At 39.8% G+C, this 17586-nt stretch overlaps 1 protein-coding gene across 1 annotated transcript; it reads right to left on the bottom strand.

Annotated features, from left to right (window-relative positions):
- Positions 1-1768: 1768 nt before the first annotated feature.
- LOC146654446 (protocadherin Fat 4) lies at positions 1769-16206 on the bottom strand. Its single transcript, XM_085379583.1, has 15 exons — positions 15927-16206; positions 15516-15756; positions 14985-15326; positions 12574-13484; positions 12290-12464; positions 11993-12173; positions 11601-11851; positions 7146-11477; positions 6937-7038; positions 5324-5625; positions 4727-4812; positions 4435-4614; positions 4160-4287; positions 3517-4065; positions 1769-3261 (listed from the first exon to the last, which is right to left on the bottom strand). The coding sequence occupies exons 1-15, from the start codon at positions 15978-15980 to the stop codon at positions 1907-1909; spliced, it is 9189 nt and encodes a 3062-aa protein (XP_085235709.1). The 5' UTR covers positions 15981-16206; the 3' UTR covers positions 1769-1906.
- Between the last annotated feature and the right edge of the window lie 1380 nt (positions 16207-17586).

Raw genomic sequence — 17586 nt, forward strand, 5'->3', positions numbered from 1 at the left:
TGATCGTGTGTACAGCGTCTCTTTATGTCTGTCTCCACGTTGGTTGAGTGTGGAGTGAGTGCATATGAGAGCATGAGGGGGGGAATGGATGTTTGTGTCTGTGTGTGCCTGTATGTCTGTGTCTATATGTCAGGTTGGGTATCAGACGCCACCTCTCTGGGGACACCTCAGGCCCTCCAAGGTTTGGAGGCCTATCTCCACCTACCACCACTTCCCCTGCCGGTGGCGGACTCCCTCAGGTGTCGGTGCGTTGGTGGTTCTTTGTGTCTGGGGGTGGGCATCCAGGTACACACCGGCTCACTCCTTGGCGGCCGCTTATCGGGGCCTGGAGCCTGGGGCTCGCTCGGGCCACTTCGGGGGTGGGGTGCCCCCGGCCTCTCGGCCTGGTGCTCGGTCACTCAGGCACAGCTGGCGGCCGGCGGAGCTCACGGGCGCGTCACTGCAACTCCCCCTGGCTTCTGCTCCGCGGCTGCTGAGTGAACCCTCATCTGGGACTCTCCTCAGCTCTTACTGGAACAGTGGCGCGGCTGCCCCTCTGTTGGTCTTCCATGGTTTCTTGTGTTCTGGGGGCCTCTGGATGTCTGGAGTTTTGATCTCCTCCATACCTGCTTCACACCCTGGAGGACGGGGCTGTGGCCCCCCCACACTCCCTAGCAGATCGTTACATGGAGAAACCTTTGGAATACAAGCGCGCTGATCCACACAGGTATGCACACGGGTGTTCACTGCTCGTAGACCCAAATTACACCTTTCTTGGCTGCTACTTCGAAGCACATCTGTCCTGCGTGCTGCACAACAACATTGAATATTTAGTATTTACTGCTGTTTACACTTAGCTAGATTAATGCGATGGTGTTGTGTTTAGTATGTTGCTTTGTTTTTTGTTTTTTTTGTCTTTTTTTGCTTGTTTTCTATTCTTCTCTCAACAGGTGATCCAGGAGATTTTTATTTTTTTTCTCCCCCCCTTTCTCACTGTCCCTCTCCCCTTCTGTTTTTCCTTTCCTTCCTCTTTCTTTCTCCCTTTCCTATCTCTCACTCATGACTGTCCCGTCTGTAACATCTGAAAACAAAATATAATAAATAATAAAAACAAAGATCGACCAAATGGACCAATACGGCAATGCCACGATGATCCATTTGGCAAAGTAAATCCATTGGGTATCCTTGTTGGTCTTCAGACAACAATTCTGATGGCTAAAGAACCAAATGGGACAGGCGAAAAAAATAAAAAAAAATAAAAGAACGTACATACCTGGACCCGCCTACTATCCTTGGAAACGTAAAATGATTGGCTAGAATCTAAAGTGTATCACAGCTAAGGAAAAAAAAGCACCGAAATAAAGCACCGAAATGTGCGCTGCTTTTCGGTCTGGGTACTACCGTTTATGTCAGAACCGGTGCCATCATGGCACCGGATACCGGTACCCATCCCTACTCTTTAGTATAAACCTTCCTTTTGCATGTTTTAACTAGTTCCCTATTCCCAGTATGCAAACAGCATCTTCGTGCAGCATCAAAAAACTGATTAAAAAACAATCGGTGAAAGAAATATGTCTAGATATTGAGAACAATTTGAAGCCTATGAACAATTTTATTGTCCATTAAGATTAAATGCTGTTATTGATCTATGTGTGTTCATATAAAGTGAACTGTGAGACAAAATCTCTGGCTATTCTGAAGATACATAATTAACTTTTACCTGACAAGTCTTTAAAGATAACCAGCAACACATTGATGAAGTAAAAATGAACAGGTTCTTTGTCCACTCAGTAATTAATTTATGTTGTTATGTTATTGATCAAGTAGACATTTTAACTATAGATAATAATATCAAAAATTCTAAAATGTGCAACAGTTAGACTATCCAGATGAAACCTTTGTTAAATCTATATGGGTGATATGAAAATCAAATAATTTCTTCTATGTCACTTTGCATGTCATTACTATTACTGGCTTCACTGGATAGGCATGCAATATCTTCAAATACAGGGGCATAGCTGCTAAAAGGTAGGTGCATATTTAAAATATTTTCCCACTGCTCAAATATACCTAAGGGAATACTCTCTGGGTTGAAAGGTAGGTTCTGTTGTTGCCTTAATGAATGGTCATGTATGTAATTCCCACCAGTGACAACAGAAAACTGTCTGAACTCAGACTCTGAGCACATAAGCATGCCTTGTGTTTCACTATCACATGAGTCATCCACCATTGTGATTTGGTCTGTGACTGCACATTTCAGAGCTGACTGATGCAATGTTTTTTTCACAGGTGTGTTTAGCTTGCTAATTTCTTCAAAAGTGAGACATTGCATTGGCTCCAGGAATTCTGGCTGTATGAATCTCTTTGTGTAACAAGAATCTGTCTGCTGGGACTGTTTTGAATGAAACTTATTCAGCAACTGTTCATTTATCAAAGTAACATTTTGAGGCTTTGGGGAGCTTTTGTCATCACTAGAGCTTTCTTTCTTATATCCTGCAAACAGCATCCTCAAATCTCCCCACTGTTTCGGATCAGCTTTCACACATTTTGAGCTGTATAGATGCTTCTGCCAGCTGAGTTTCAGTGAGGTATCATCTGAATGAAATGCACTACAGATGCTGCCGATTTCATAATACTCAACCTCACTCTTTGGTAATGGCTGAACATTTGACAGACTGTTATCATAGTATATCTCTGCACTTGACTTTGACTGATTGGTACTCATGAGGTCAGGTCTGTTCCCTTTTTCTGGTGACAGAGCTTCTGTGGGCATTGTGCATTTTCGTTTGTCATCAAACGAAAATGCTTTGTTGTCTGCCCCATGCTCTGTTTTCACTGGTAAGCTCGCACTCTGACATCTTGAATGAGAATGTCTTACTTTGTAAAGGCCAACACACATTACTGCAATCACCAGAATGGCAATGAGAGGAAGAACCACAGCAATGAGCCACAGTGGCAGGTTGCCTTGCATTTCAGAGCAGTGATCATGGCTATCCTTTGTGGAGATGCATATATCACAGAAATGATCAGTAACATTGTGTAAACAGATGCAGGAGTTGTTCTGCACACCAGGTTCACATGTCCAGTGATTTTGACAGTGTGAGAGACAAGTCCTGCTGGGACCATCCTTCTCAGAGCATCCTGAAGGGAGGCAAAAATGCGGAAAGCTGCAGTTGGTCTGGGTGAGAGTCGAGCTTGGCCTGACATCCACCATTATGCTGTGTCCGCTGACAGGCAGAGAGTAACCTGTCACATTGAAATACTGCACACATCCACTGAACCCTGTCATAAAAAACAAAGAAGGTTCAGAGGTCCACTTACTTCCACGTTACTCCTTCAGTTTAACTCTACTGGTACATGTTGCTTTTAGAGTGATCAGTTTAAACAGGTAAGAAGATCCAGTCTGATTAAACAGTTATCCAAAACTCTCATCAAGTGCAATGACAAGACTGTATGCAGTGTATATTTTCTGGCCTTCATTTCACATGTTGTACAAAAGTTGGCATTTTAAAAACTGACTTTAAGAATAAACTTTACCTGATTGATTGACTGTTTCTCTTGTGGGAGCAGCACCAAGAGTGATCTTTTCTACGCTAAGTGGAGTGAGATCCATACTTTGGCCAGTGATGTTCAAAACTGGTTTACCATCCACAGAGAGGAAAGTGTTCTGTCCCCTGCTGAACAAGGAGAGGAGATGCCAAACTCCATCAGCCACAGGACGGTCCACAGAGAAGTCTGACAGGTGTCCCAAAAGTGCATCTTCAAAAATGTAGACAGGCTTCTTGTCTTTTATCTGAATAAAGGGGAAAAACAGTTTCATACTTGAATATAGAATACAAGACGTGTATATAGTTAAATGAATTTCACCTACCTTCAGCATAATATATGCTCTCTGTCCACGGATAAACATCAGCACACCATCATGTTTGGTCTTGAACTTGATGTTAATCGTTTGTTGGTCTCTGTTTAATCCCAAATTTTCATCCAAAATCTCTTTCATTAGGTAGTCTCTCTTAAATTTCTCCTTAATAACATAATCAATGTAGTCACTGCCATTAAATTTCAAAACAAGTTCCTCTGACATTTCTGTTTGAAAAAAAGAGTTTAAAAAAACTCAATTTAATCTTCTGCACCTGATTTTAAAACAGAAGCTCAATATCATATGCACTATTATTTATACCTTTGTCACAGTTTTTTCCTGTAAAAGGGCTTTTGCACTCGCAAAAATAGTTGGACCAAAGGTCATGACACACACCACCATTCTTGCATGGGACACTATAGCATAATGACACTGCTGCTCGAGGACACCTAAAGATAAACAGTAAGACATTTTATATATATATATATATATATATATATATATATATATATATGAGCTCAAATATGTATCAAATATGTATCCAGCAATGTTTAAAGTATAAAGACATCTACATGCACTAATTTTAATAAGCCTGCCTGTCAAAGATGTTATATGCCGCTAGGGCCATTGAGGGTCTCAGGAGGATGCCATTAACATGAAAGTTTCGGATACATCCAACAAAGTCATGGGCTCTTATCTGAGAAGGATGCACTAAAATAGCTTCAGTAGTTCTTAATCCTCCAAAGGTCATATTACTGTTGCCAACATCAAGTGTCCTATTTGGCGATAAAGACAAAGAAAGAAAAAAATTGAAAAATGAAAAATATTGCTTACATGAAGATGAAAATTAGAAATGAGGAATATTCCAATTAAATATTTCACTGCTACCTTTCTGAAATACTTCCATCATTCGTTGAAAAACAGAATCTATTGTTTTCGTCATCCGTGCAGTTGTCCACATGCAGTGAACCCATCTGTGAAATGCAATAAATAATAAAAAGATATATGAATGTAACTCAAATTCAATAAAACATGCTAATGTATTAAAGTACTCAGATTACTTTTTCAATGAAGAAACAAAACATTACTTCTGCAGTTCAAGTAAACAGTCATTTTCTTATTTAAATGAGTAATCCATTGATAGTAGACATACTATTAGCCACTTTGTTGGGTACAACAGTCAAACTCATTGTTAATCAACTAATCATGGCAGCACCTCAAGGGATTAAGGCAACAGAATGGGAATGTAAGATGATTTAAATGACTTTAAACATAGCATTGTTGTTGGTGCCAGTTGGGCTGATCTAAGTGTTTCAGAAACTGCTGATCTAAAAGATCAGTATACTCAGAAGTAAATGTATTGCTAAGTTGCTCATGTAATGCAAAGTACTCTAATGAGTAAACATTTCTCTGCAGGCAACCCTGTGACCTGGCAGTTGGTTTTTTTCGTTGTTGTTTTCTTATACTGATATATTTAAAACTCACACTGCCAATCCTCCTGGCAATAACACTGTGAAAATATCCATCTGCAACTTGCTTGTATGTTTGCAACCTCACAGGTCCTGAACCCAGATCATAAGAGAGATGTACTGCTCCATCCAGTATCTCCAGTGCAAAGAACTCTCTGCTGTTTGAACCTCCTGGATTGTAGAGGAGGAGGGAGTCCCTCTGCATTGTGGCAAACTCCAAAGAGATTAAATTAGTCCTACGATCCAGTGGTGGAAACTCCATGAAGGACAGCTCCTCAAAGCCATAACTGTGATCCTCACACCGGACTCCACTGACTCCTAACATAAAGATGAGTTCCATATTATTTTTTCCCATTTAATTCTTAGAAAACCTCTTAGCATATTTCATATATGCGCATAAACAGATAGCATATATAGCCACTGATATCACCCATTGAGGTCTTAGGCTGAGCATTTTGCTGTTGCTATTTTGGTGTTTTGAAACTGTATAACAAGCAAACGGTGGATCTTGCTGATAATGCAAGGAATACTTCATATAGACAAGCTTTATCTTTCTTCTGGACACTAATATGCATCATAGTTTACACAATTAATCTCATCTTATATTCAGTATGACATGAAACTAGTGGCTCAGCCGGAATCTCATGAGGAAAGCTTTCATAGACCAAGCGAGTTGAGAACATCTTTTGCACCCAGAGGAGTCACAAACTGGTACACATGACAATGAATGCAGATTTAAGTCAATTCTGTACTGGTTTCACTTTTTAGACCGAAGCTATGTATGTCTGCTGTGGATGAAAATGAACACACACACACACACAAAAAACTGCCGTTCTTTAAATGGCTACTTGACACTGGCTCCAAAAATCAGTCTGTTCCCATTGACTTGTATGTTTTAAAATAATCAACTTAAGGATAAAATGAACATGATTATAGCCAGGTACAGAACATGAGTTTGGTCTCAATAGTTAATTTCTCTTTTTTTTTAACCACTGTACACCACCTTTGGTGATACAACCACTCTTGAATTTTGTTAAATTTCAAGTTAGGGGTAGTCACTTTGATTGACAGATGTGTTGACAAAGTTACGAGCCATAAAGTAGAGGCCTGTACATCAGTCAGTGGATAAATGACACTTTGGTACCCATGCTTCGACCTCAGTAAATATTTTTGTGTTGATTTTATACTTATTTTGTAAATTGTGGCCCCAGTTAGAGTCAAGAAGGAAAATAAAGCAGGGCATGCTTTAGGCCTGATTTAGATCTTTGTAGAGCCTACAGTGTAACCTACATGTGTCCAAGGGGACTGACGAGTTTGCACTTATGTTGGAGGTTACATTGTGAAGTTTCCAGTTGAAGCATAAATTAGGTGTTAGAGTGGGTTTACCTTGTGACTGACGAGTTATTACTCTTCCTGGATTAAAAATGATGCTAAAAAATGCTCAGCTTAAAGCTTCACAATGAGACATAACTAAAGAGTGGGTGTCATCAGCTTTGCTATGTCCATCATTTGTATACAGTTTGTTACAAGCAACCCTTTTTTTCTAAATATATGCAAGAAAGTGTGTCTTTCCTAAGATTTTACACTTTTGTAGACAAATGTACATCTAGCATTATGTATCATTCTTACCAAAGTGACAATTACAAGAGAATCCTGTTTGTGAATTAATGCAGATACCATGAACACAGGGTGATGATTTGCAGTAGTCTATGAACTCATCACAGGTTTCTCCTGAAACAATTAAATTAAAAAAAGAAGTTTTATTTTAAAAAACAAATTAACAGTTGGTTCTCACATATTAATTTTTTTCCTATCTATCTATACATGAGAAAATGTACCTCCAAATCCAGGCACACAGTGGCACTGATATCCATCCTCGGAGGGGATACAAGTCCCACCATTTTGGCACTTCACCTTCAGGCATCCATTGACATCAGCAGCGCAGTGGGAACCAGAGAAGCCAACCTGACAGTGACAGAAGAAACTTCCCACTGTATTCACACATGTGCCTTTATTCTCACAGGGATTTAGCTCACATTCATCAATTTCTTCTTCACACAGTGAACCAGTAAATCCGGATGGACAAGTACAGTTAAAAATCTCTTTCTTTGGTGCAACAAAGATGACCGCTACACTTTCAAGGACAGCAACCTCCTGGCTGATGTAAATATTTTTGTGGCATGATGCTCCATTTTGACAAGGGCTGCTCAGACATGGATCACTGGTGATGTGAGAAATTGTCACATTGCTCTGAGCCTCCAGTAATTTCTTGTGTCCAGATGATATACCACTCGCCACCTCTCTGCTAAGGTACTGACCGTTGTAATTTTTGACTGCAGCCAACAGAAGGATTTCCCACCCAATATGTTTGATTCCAAATACATGAGTCTTAGAGGCTTGTAGGTTAAACAGACTGTCCAGAGCTTTTACGAACCTCAAATAGTTATTAGACAAAAACTGCTCTACTGAAGATGATGACAAAGAGAATAATATACAATTGTCTATAGAAGCATTTGTAAAACCTTTGTAGTTAACGTAGACGCTGTTGTTTACGGGAAAGTGCAGCTGGTCTGTAGCTTCAATGGAGATGTTAAACGTAGCTTCGCCTTGAAAGGGAAAAGACCACAGCTCACATGTGCCATTAAGGATTGTGAACATGTGAGTTGGCCCACTTTTGATGGTGCAGTTGAATCTGTCAGACTCATCCTGATCCTCAGGATGGACATTACCAATCATGCCACCTTGGAAAGAACTACCAAAATATTTCACCTCAATAAAGATATTTCTTGCCATTGAAGGGTTGTCGTTTTCATCCACAACCCGGATGTGGAAGGTTGATGTTGATGATAGTGGCAAGGGAAATCCTGAATCCCTGACAGCCACAAGCACTTGATATGCAGAGATTTGTTCCCGATCAATTGGGCGGGTGGTGAGCAGAACTCCATCAGGAGTGAGAGAAAAAGCACTGGCCACCGAGGAGTCTAATAACCAGTACATAAAAGGGCCTTGGTTGGGTGGTAAATCAGAGTCAAATGCAGTTAATTTAGTGACTATGGTGCCTTCAGGTTGATTTTCTCTCACATGAGCTTCAGTTGATGTGAGTTTGGGGGCATTGTCATTAATATCACCAATAGTCACAATGACATTAGTAGTCCCAGTGGCTGGTGGAGAGCCATTATCTGTGGCTATAACAGTAAGATTATAGACTGGCCAGACTTCTCTGTCCAGTGGAGAATTCACAGAAATGATACCATTAGATGGATCAATAGAGAAGGAGAAATTGGTGTTTCCATGCTCAATGGTGAAGAAGAAATGATTCCAGTTAACAATGGAGTCCTCGTCCACAGCACTCACAGTTGCAACAGATGTCCCAATTGGGGTGTCTTCTGTAACATTCGCCATATAGCGGGGAGATGTGAACATGGGAGCTTCATTTGTGTCAATCACACTGATGTGGACAAAAGTCTCATCTATATCTGTGCCAGTAATAACACCAGAGTTCTTGGCCAGAACTTTCAAAACTACATGGCTGTTGCCTTGTTTCCTCAAACTATTGGTCGTATATACGTCTCCAGAACGTTCGTGAATTTCAAAGCTCTTTTTTTTTTTCCTGGCAAACAAAAAGTAAAACACTTGACCTTCAGTGCCTCGGTCACCATCTGTAGCCATCACTTTTCCAACAACAGTTCCAATAGGCACGTTTTTAAGTACTGAGAAGTTAAATTCTTTTTTGATGAATCTAGGCGTGAACTCATTAACATCTGAGATTTGGATGACAACATGTGCTAAACTAAATAAAGCATGTCCTCCAGTATTGGAACCTTTGATTGTTAAATCAAACATCTGCTCTTGCTCATAATCAAACATGGCCAAAGTGGTGATGGTGCCATTTCCTGAATCAACTGCAAATTTATCTATATGGCCACCAATGAGAGAGTAGAATATTTGTGCATTTGCACCTGAGTCAATATCTGTGGCTGTTACATCGAGAACATTCGTTCCAACAGCTGAGTTTTCACGAACTGATGTTATGTACTCTGAGGATGAAAAGACTGGGGGATTGTCGTTCACATCCATGACTAACACCGTGACATTTAATGTGCCAGTTTTAGAGAACCAGCCCTCATCTTTAGCTTTAATTTGGAAATGATAAATACTTTGTTCTTCAAAGTCAAGCTCTCTGATCAGTGTTATCAGTCCTGAAAATTCTCCCACAGATAGTGGTAAAAATTGATTTTCTGGGGTAATGTTGTATGTGATCTCCCCATTGGGACCATAATCCCCATCTTCTGCTTGAATATTTCCTATTACTGATCCTACAGGCAGGTCCTCAGGGACAGAGAAAGTAACATAAGATTCGCTAAAGCTCGGAGTAAATTGATTCCTCCCAGTAATTTGGAAAGTGATTTCAGCTTGGGATGTTAAAGGGGGGGTGCCCTCATCTTCAGCCACAGCTATTAAAGTGAGGATCTGATTTTCATTCTCTCCTAAAGTCTGATTTAAAATTAGTTTTCCAGTGTCACCTTGAATCCAAAAGAAATCAGATGCATTTCCTCCATTCAAAAAATACTTAATGCTACTATTGCCATTGACATCCAGATCTACTGCTGTAAACTGGACCACCTCACTTCCCACAGCCAGGTGATAAGGAATAGCCATCAAGGGTTGTAAAGGGAAAAACATAGGAGGGTGGTTGTTGTAGTGTTCCAATCTTACTCTGATAGTGACATTACTATGTAGGGGGATACTGCCACGGTCAAAAGCAGTAACCATAAATTGATAGATTTCAAAATTACAGTCACGTAACATCATGGGCTGCTTTGTATAGATTTCACCAGTGGTAGCGTTCAGCCAAAACTCCTCATGTGGAGGGTCAATAACATAGAAAATCTCACTGTTTTTCCCAATGTCTGCATCTGTAGCAAGAATCTGCAAAACAAATGCCTCTTCATCTTTTGTTTCAAGGAGGATAATGTTATAGAAATGTTCAGAAAATACTGGTCTGTTATCATTGACGTCTAAAATGACTATAGTCACATCTGTGCTTATACTCCATGCTGAATCATTTGCACTTACTTTAAAGATATAATGATCCTGCATTTCCCTGTCCAAAACTCCTTCAACGGTGATGTAGCCAGTGGTGAAATCAATATTAAAAAGCATGTCATCACTTTGCTCAACTATCAAGTAATTAATCACTGCATTGGCATCAGTGTCATCATCTGTAGAGGTGACTTTTATAATTGTCTGTCCAACAGGGGTATCTTCAGACACCTCTGTGAGAAAAATCTGAGAAAATAGAGGGGCATTATCATTTCTGTCTAAAACAGTGATGATAACAGTTGCTTTGTCTTTGTGAAGCATGTTTTCTAGTTCTTCTGCTTCAACTGTTAAATTAAATTCAGGAATATGTTCTCTGTCTAAACTTACAGTGGTACTCAAGTAACCATTTTCAGGGTCAATTGTGAAGAAGTTACCGTGGTTTCCGTCTGTTATGTTGTATTGCACTGTGCCATAATAGCCAGAATCTGCATCAATTGCAAGTACATCACAAACCACGGTAGGCGGGGAGTTCTCAAAAACCTCACACCTGTACTCAGCTTGAGTAAACTGTGGGAAATTATCATTTGCATCAGTGATGTTTATGTGAATTTCAGAAAAAGAGGAGAAAGGAGGCAGGCCTGAGTCTCTGGCTTCTATCAACAAAGGAAACTCTTTTTTGCTCTCAAAATCCAATGGTCTCTCTACTATCAGGGCTCCACTTGAATGATCGATGTGAAACATGTTTTCAAAGTTTCCAGAAGCGAGATAAAAAGTGACAGGTTCAGCTCTAATACTCAGGGCAGATACCACAGCCACCAGTGTTTCCACTCGCTCATCCTCTGTGAGGGAATAACTCAGAACATCCACGTTCATCTTTGGGAAATCAGCGGTGTTCTGAAACCTGACACTAATAGTTGTGGTGTCAAATTTGGGATCTTCCCCAGAATCTTCCACACGCACAGTGACAATAACATCATCCACTGACTGTAGAGCTGCTGAAGTGAAAACAGTGCCACTGTAAGGATCGATTGAAAACATATCAGAGCTTTCTCCCTGTAACGAATAATGTAGTTCTGCATTGATCTCAGTGTCGTCATCTAATGCTCTCACTGCACAAACAACAGAGCCTGCAGAAAAAAAAGAAGGGGGGGGGGGGGGGGGGGGGGGGGGGGATAATACAATATTAATACGATTGCCAATATTACCCAGAATAAAACATATAGCTGTCAAATAGAAAGGTAATCTCTCACCTGGAGCTAACTCGATTGGCACATAGGCCACATAAGGCCCATTCATAAACTGGGGCCAGTGGTCATTAATATCTCCAATAAGTACAGTAACAAGCACAGAGCTGGACAGAGGCTGAATGGGATGCTTATCACTCGCAGTCACTTCCAAATTGTAAATGGCCACTGTCTCCCTGTCCAGTATGTTTGTTGTAAATAGCTCTCCAGATGTTTCATCAATGGCGAAAGGCACATTGAGGTTTTCCATAGAATAGCTAAACAAAACAAATAAAAATAAAGCAGTGCGCTATGCAAAACCCTGAAAGTTACTCTAATATAACACAGTCATTAAATTCAGAAGATTATCAAAATACTATAAAAGCATTTTGTTTTAAGAAACAAATTATCACATTTACCTTACTTCCCCACTGACACCCTCGTCGACATCAGAAGCGATTATCACAGCAAACACAGTGCCTATAAGACTGTCCTCAGGCACTATGGTGTTGTAGACTTCCTCGGTAAACTCTGGGTGATTATCATTGACATCGTCAACTATGATGTGCACAGTCAAAGTGCCTGTTAGGGATGGCAGTCCTTCAAATGACAGTGGAAGTCATCATCAAACAGTGTGAAGTGAGTATTAGAAAAACATAGACCATTATTTCCATACTGAATTAAGTATCGTGCAATTTTATTTGGATATAAGTTACCTGAATCAACAGCAGTGATGGTGACTATATATAGCGACTCCTTCTCTCTGTCTAAGGTGTGCAAAATATGAAATGTGCCACTGGGAGTGATAGAAAATAAATTATATCCATTTCCTTTCTCTATAAAATAGGTAAGCTGACTGTTGTTTCCTAAATCTTCATCCAAAGCTGAGACCTGGCAAAATTTTAAAAACAAAAAGAAAAAAACAATAACAGAAAATAAATAAATAAATAAAAAGACAAACATTAAAATGCTGTTGTTTTTCAGCAGAATTTTACTGCACCTGATATGTTAGCTGAGTTGGATCCTCCTCATTCTCCTTCACATGAATGGTCAATGTTTCTGGAACAAACTGGGGTGCAAAGTCATTGACATCCATCACTGTGATATGGATTGCAGCACTAGCAGATCTGGGTATGTTCCCCCGATCTACAGCAGTTATCATCAATGTGTAGTTTGAGTCCCTCTCTCTATCTAGTTCATCCATGACTGTGAGAACTCCTCGAATTATGTCCACCACAAATGGACCAATCTGGGCCAACATGTACCGTACTTGTCCATTGGATCCAATGTCTTGATCGTGAGCCTGAACCTGCAGCAGGCTTGTTCCCCTGGGGATATCCTCTCTGACTGTCAGGTTATAACTGCTTTGTAAAAACTCAGGGTCATGATCATTCACATCCTCAACATGCACTGTGAGTTTCATAGTGGTTGCCAGCATGGGTAAGCCTTCATCAGTAGCTATTATAGTAACAGTCAGAGTATCTACTTCTTCTCTGTCTAATAACTCCTCCAGGTATATCTTTCCACTTCTGTTATCAATGCTGAATATCCCACCGGAGGTGTTTAAATAATACAAAACCCTCCCGTTGGATCCAGCGTCTTCATCCTCAGCATGAGCAGTTATTACAACAGAATGCAGTGCAGTGTCTTCTGGTATACTAACACTTTCGGCTGACACAAACATTGGAGCATTGTCGTTGACATCTTCAGTAATCACAATAACACGCGCTGTACTTGTGAATTGTAAAGATGCAGGCTGGGCACAGTCATTGGCTGCCACAGTCAGATTGTAGTAGGACTGTCTCTCCCTGTCCAGAGGTTTGTTAAGGCATAAGGTACCAGTTGAATCTGTGACAAACACTTCCTCGTCGTCACCACTGATCACTCTCAGTGTCATTTTTCCATTATCACCTTGCAGACAAGAAAATATAGCATGTAAATTATTAAAAAGGATAAAATGGGTTTAGACTTGTTGTCAAGTAAGATATCAGTTATAGACATCGATTATAGACCTTTCTTGGAAGCATAACTAAAAATGATAAATGCATTATATTATACTTTCTGAAAACACATTTGTATCATAATCCTTATATTTTCATTGCAGTTGTCTTAAACCTGTATAAATCGAAGGGCAAAATGAGGCGCTTGAATGTGAACTGTGAAAAATGTGTGGTTTTACATCAATGACTTACAGGGCTAAAGTTCAATCTAGCTGCTGATTCCTTTCTGTCATTTTATTTATATGAAATATGTTTTCTTAACAAATACACTATTCCACAGAATACTTGACAACAGCCTCTCATTAACTTTATCTGAACAGTGAAATACAGGGATGGTTATGGGTGTGATCCCCACTGACTAGATGAATGTATAAATCATTTGCTTGAGGAGCAGCTCCAATAAAATAATAATAATAATAATGCAATGCGGATAGAATGTATCCTGTATTACTACAAATGCAGGATTCATTTATATATTTTATGTAATATAATGTACAGTCATTGGCCATTTTGTTAGGTACAGCTGTTCAACTGCTCTTTAACACAAAGGAATCAGCCAATCACATTGCAGCAACACATTTAGGCATGTAGACATTGTCGTGACAAACTGCTGAAATTGAAACTGAGTGTCAGAAGGCAAAAGAAAGGTGATTTAAATGGTTTTGAATGTTGTGTGACTGTTAGTGCTGGATGGATCTGGAGACCATCTCTAAGGTTTGCAGAGAATGGTCTGAAAAAGAGAAAATGTCCAGTGTGGCAGTTCTGTTAGAGAAAATGCCTTGTTGATGCCAGAGGTCAGAAGAGAATGGCTGGACTGCTTCAAGCAGAGACAGCAGGACAACTGTAACTTAAATAATCACTTGCTACTACCAAAATATTTAGAAGAACATTTCTTCTGCTCTTCTACATACTTCAAAACTTTGAAGCAGATGGGTTACAAAAGCAGGTGACCACACTGAGCGTCATTCCTGTCAGTTAAGAACAGGAAACTGAGGCTAAAATTCACATTGGCTCACCAAAATTGGACAACAGAAGATTAGGAAAATGTTGCTTTAACCCTTTCGTGCATGAATTATGACAACCTCAATCAGGATTGTTTTCTTAAGTTTTCTTATTCATCTGTAGGCATGAAAAAATATTTTTGAATTTCATTTTTTCTTAACATCTTGTCTTTTAAATGCCCACTTAGGTGGACAACATCACCTTTGGAGTGGGTGGCAGGGTATGGAGTGACACATCAGTTTCCAATGTAATGGTTTATGTGCAAGTACACACTGACACAAATACAAGAAAACGGCCTTTGAATAGCTGTCCAATGTAGTGATCACTATGTGTAAAAGGGTTAAGGTGAAAGTAAAATCCATTGAACGTATGATGGTAGTAACATTTTATATTCACTTTGCACACTTACCCTCATCTTTATCTGACACATTCAGAGACAGGAAACAAGTTCCAATGTTTGTGTTCTCCAATAACACTGCAGAAAAGGTATCTTGACTGAAAACAGGGAGGTTGTCATTCACATCTAGCAAATTGAAATACACCCTGATACCAGATACCTGCAGATCCCCCTGCTGCGCCTCCACTGTGAGAATGTAGAACCTTTGTGCTTCAAAATCCAGGCTGCGGGTTAATAGGAACTCCCCCGAGAAAGGGCTGAGAAGGAATAGGTTCTCACCGTCATCCTCCTGAACTGAGTATGTGATAGCTGTGAGACTCTCAAACTGTGTTTCCACTTTTCCCACAATTGTTCCTGTGAACACAGTGGAAATAAATAAATAATAAATAATAATAATAATAGTGGATTGAGCAGCAAAGTTATGTCAAAATGGAATAATTTGAAGTATATTTGAAATGGGGACCCAAAGTTACACATTAATATTTCAAAAAATAATCTCTCAGCTAACATGCATATGCGCTTACATGGGGAAAGATGACTAACCTGGTAGTGTGTCTTCTTTCACTTGAAACGAGTAAACAGTTTTGGAGAAAGCCATCTGTGTTTGCCATCTGTTATGAGGGTGTAGGCTTACTTCACCATGCTCCAGCACAGCATCAACAGACGAAGGATACCAGGAGGGGAGCGTATGCTGCCCTAGTATGATATCTGCAAGCTCCCTCACACTACTTACATTCACCCTATTTCCAGATGAAAGTTTATGAGATGATGTAGTAATAAACACCTGAAGAAGGCAAGGAGTCACAGTTTCGAAGCAAGCATAAATTGTCAACTTCTGAAGTAATGAAATTATTGGAGATATGTAAAATGTGCTGGAAGCCTTAAACACAAATAGACATCTAAACAAAATTTGAAGCCAGTTATCAAAACACATCAACCAACAGGCCAACTTACCACAAAGTGAATAATAATAATTATATATTTCCTCCTACATCCGGTAGAATCCATTATAAAGTTTACTTCTTCAGCACCTCTTTGTTGACCATAGTTACAAAATCAAGTAATAATAGCACACAAAACAGACGTGGCACTAAAAGGTAAAATCCCATAACTGTGCAGCCCCCACACAAGCCCAACAAATGGTAAAGTATTAAAGCTGTATCCATGGTGATTACTCAATCTGTTCAGTTTGTAATCCTGACTGACACGCCTCTTTGACATCACTCTATGCAAATCCTGCAGCTGGGGAGGAAAAAAAAGTTTCGTGGGACTTGAGAGTGAAGCAGATTACATTTTCTTTTCTATTTATTTGCTTGTGAAAAAAGCAAACGGTTGAAGAAAAATTACCAGGTAAAAAGCATTAATAGTATATCCAGCTATGGTTTACTGAATCAGTATGTTTTATATTCTCGACATGGATTTTGCTATTGAGGTTATTCAGCGTAGGCATGAAATGGACTCTCTGAACAGTTGCCTGCAGTTAGGTAGCCTAGAGGCAGACTTTGTTGTTGCATATCAGATTGGGGGGGGGGGGGGGGGGTTCATTCAGAGACAGAATGGCATTCATTCAATTGGTAAAAAGGGAGTGAAAAGAAGGGGAAAAAACTATTCAGAATCACAGGTCTCAAAACTGACTTGACATGATACTGTAGAGCAATGTCAAACAGACAGAAACCATTTGCCAACTACAAGGCAATATCTTTTAGAGCAAATGTAATTCATTTTTAATCATTTCAACTGATATTGAATTATTAACTTTTTATTTAATATTCAAAATTCAGTTGCTGCTGGACTCACTAAACTCTTCTTTCTAAAGAAACAGGGCTTTTACCATCTTTATGCTTGCTTCCAATAAAAAACAACTGTTGTGACCCTAATGTTAACTACATGCAGGAACACTGAGCTTGTTTGTGTGTCAGACCTACTGAAAGGAGAACACAGAGGTTTCATTCATATTCGCTAACACTTCTAAGAACGGTTACTGCAAGGGAAAACACTACTGAGAAAAGCCTGATGAATGGACATGTGAACCCCCTCTAAGTGATGGTGAGGCCACCGTGCCTGTGAGCTTGCCTCCAGTTACAGGGAATTGCAACTCAATACGACCAAGGGATCACAAAAGGTCCCTGCCTTGGGAAAGAGAGCACTCGGAGAAGGAGTACTTTTCTTATGTTCATTTGGTACTTGGCTGGGAATAAAAGACATCCATAATAATATTGTGTAGTGGAGCATCTTCTTGTGCTTTTTGCATTGATTATCCAAGCCTCTGGAACTCCCCAGGAGGAAAGCAAAAACTATTCCTACAAAAGAAATTCCCTAATCTGGTGTTTTGATCATTTTTTGGGTGACTGCTAACAGCTGTCCCTTTAAACCAGGCAGTGATCCTCCGTGTCCTACAGATGGAGTCATTATCATCCTGAAAAAAAAAAAACACTCTGTAGAACCTATATGGACTTGTCACTTGTGTGCGCATGACAAAACAAGTGTAGTTTAAAGTTTTTTAATGCCACACACACACATACACATACAGGTTTTTTATATCATAGCGCCACCTTCTGGATTGAGGTTGCTCAAACTACTGTAGCATGATCGATGTTTCTTACTTTCCAGAGAG

This window comes from Rhamphochromis longiceps, linkage group LG14 (assembly GCF_057381845.1).
Source record: "Rhamphochromis longiceps isolate RC_006_pf linkage group LG14, R_longiceps_female_GT1.1, whole genome shotgun sequence".
NCBI classification, from domain to species: domain Eukaryota; kingdom Metazoa; phylum Chordata; class Actinopteri; order Cichliformes; family Cichlidae; genus Rhamphochromis; species Rhamphochromis longiceps.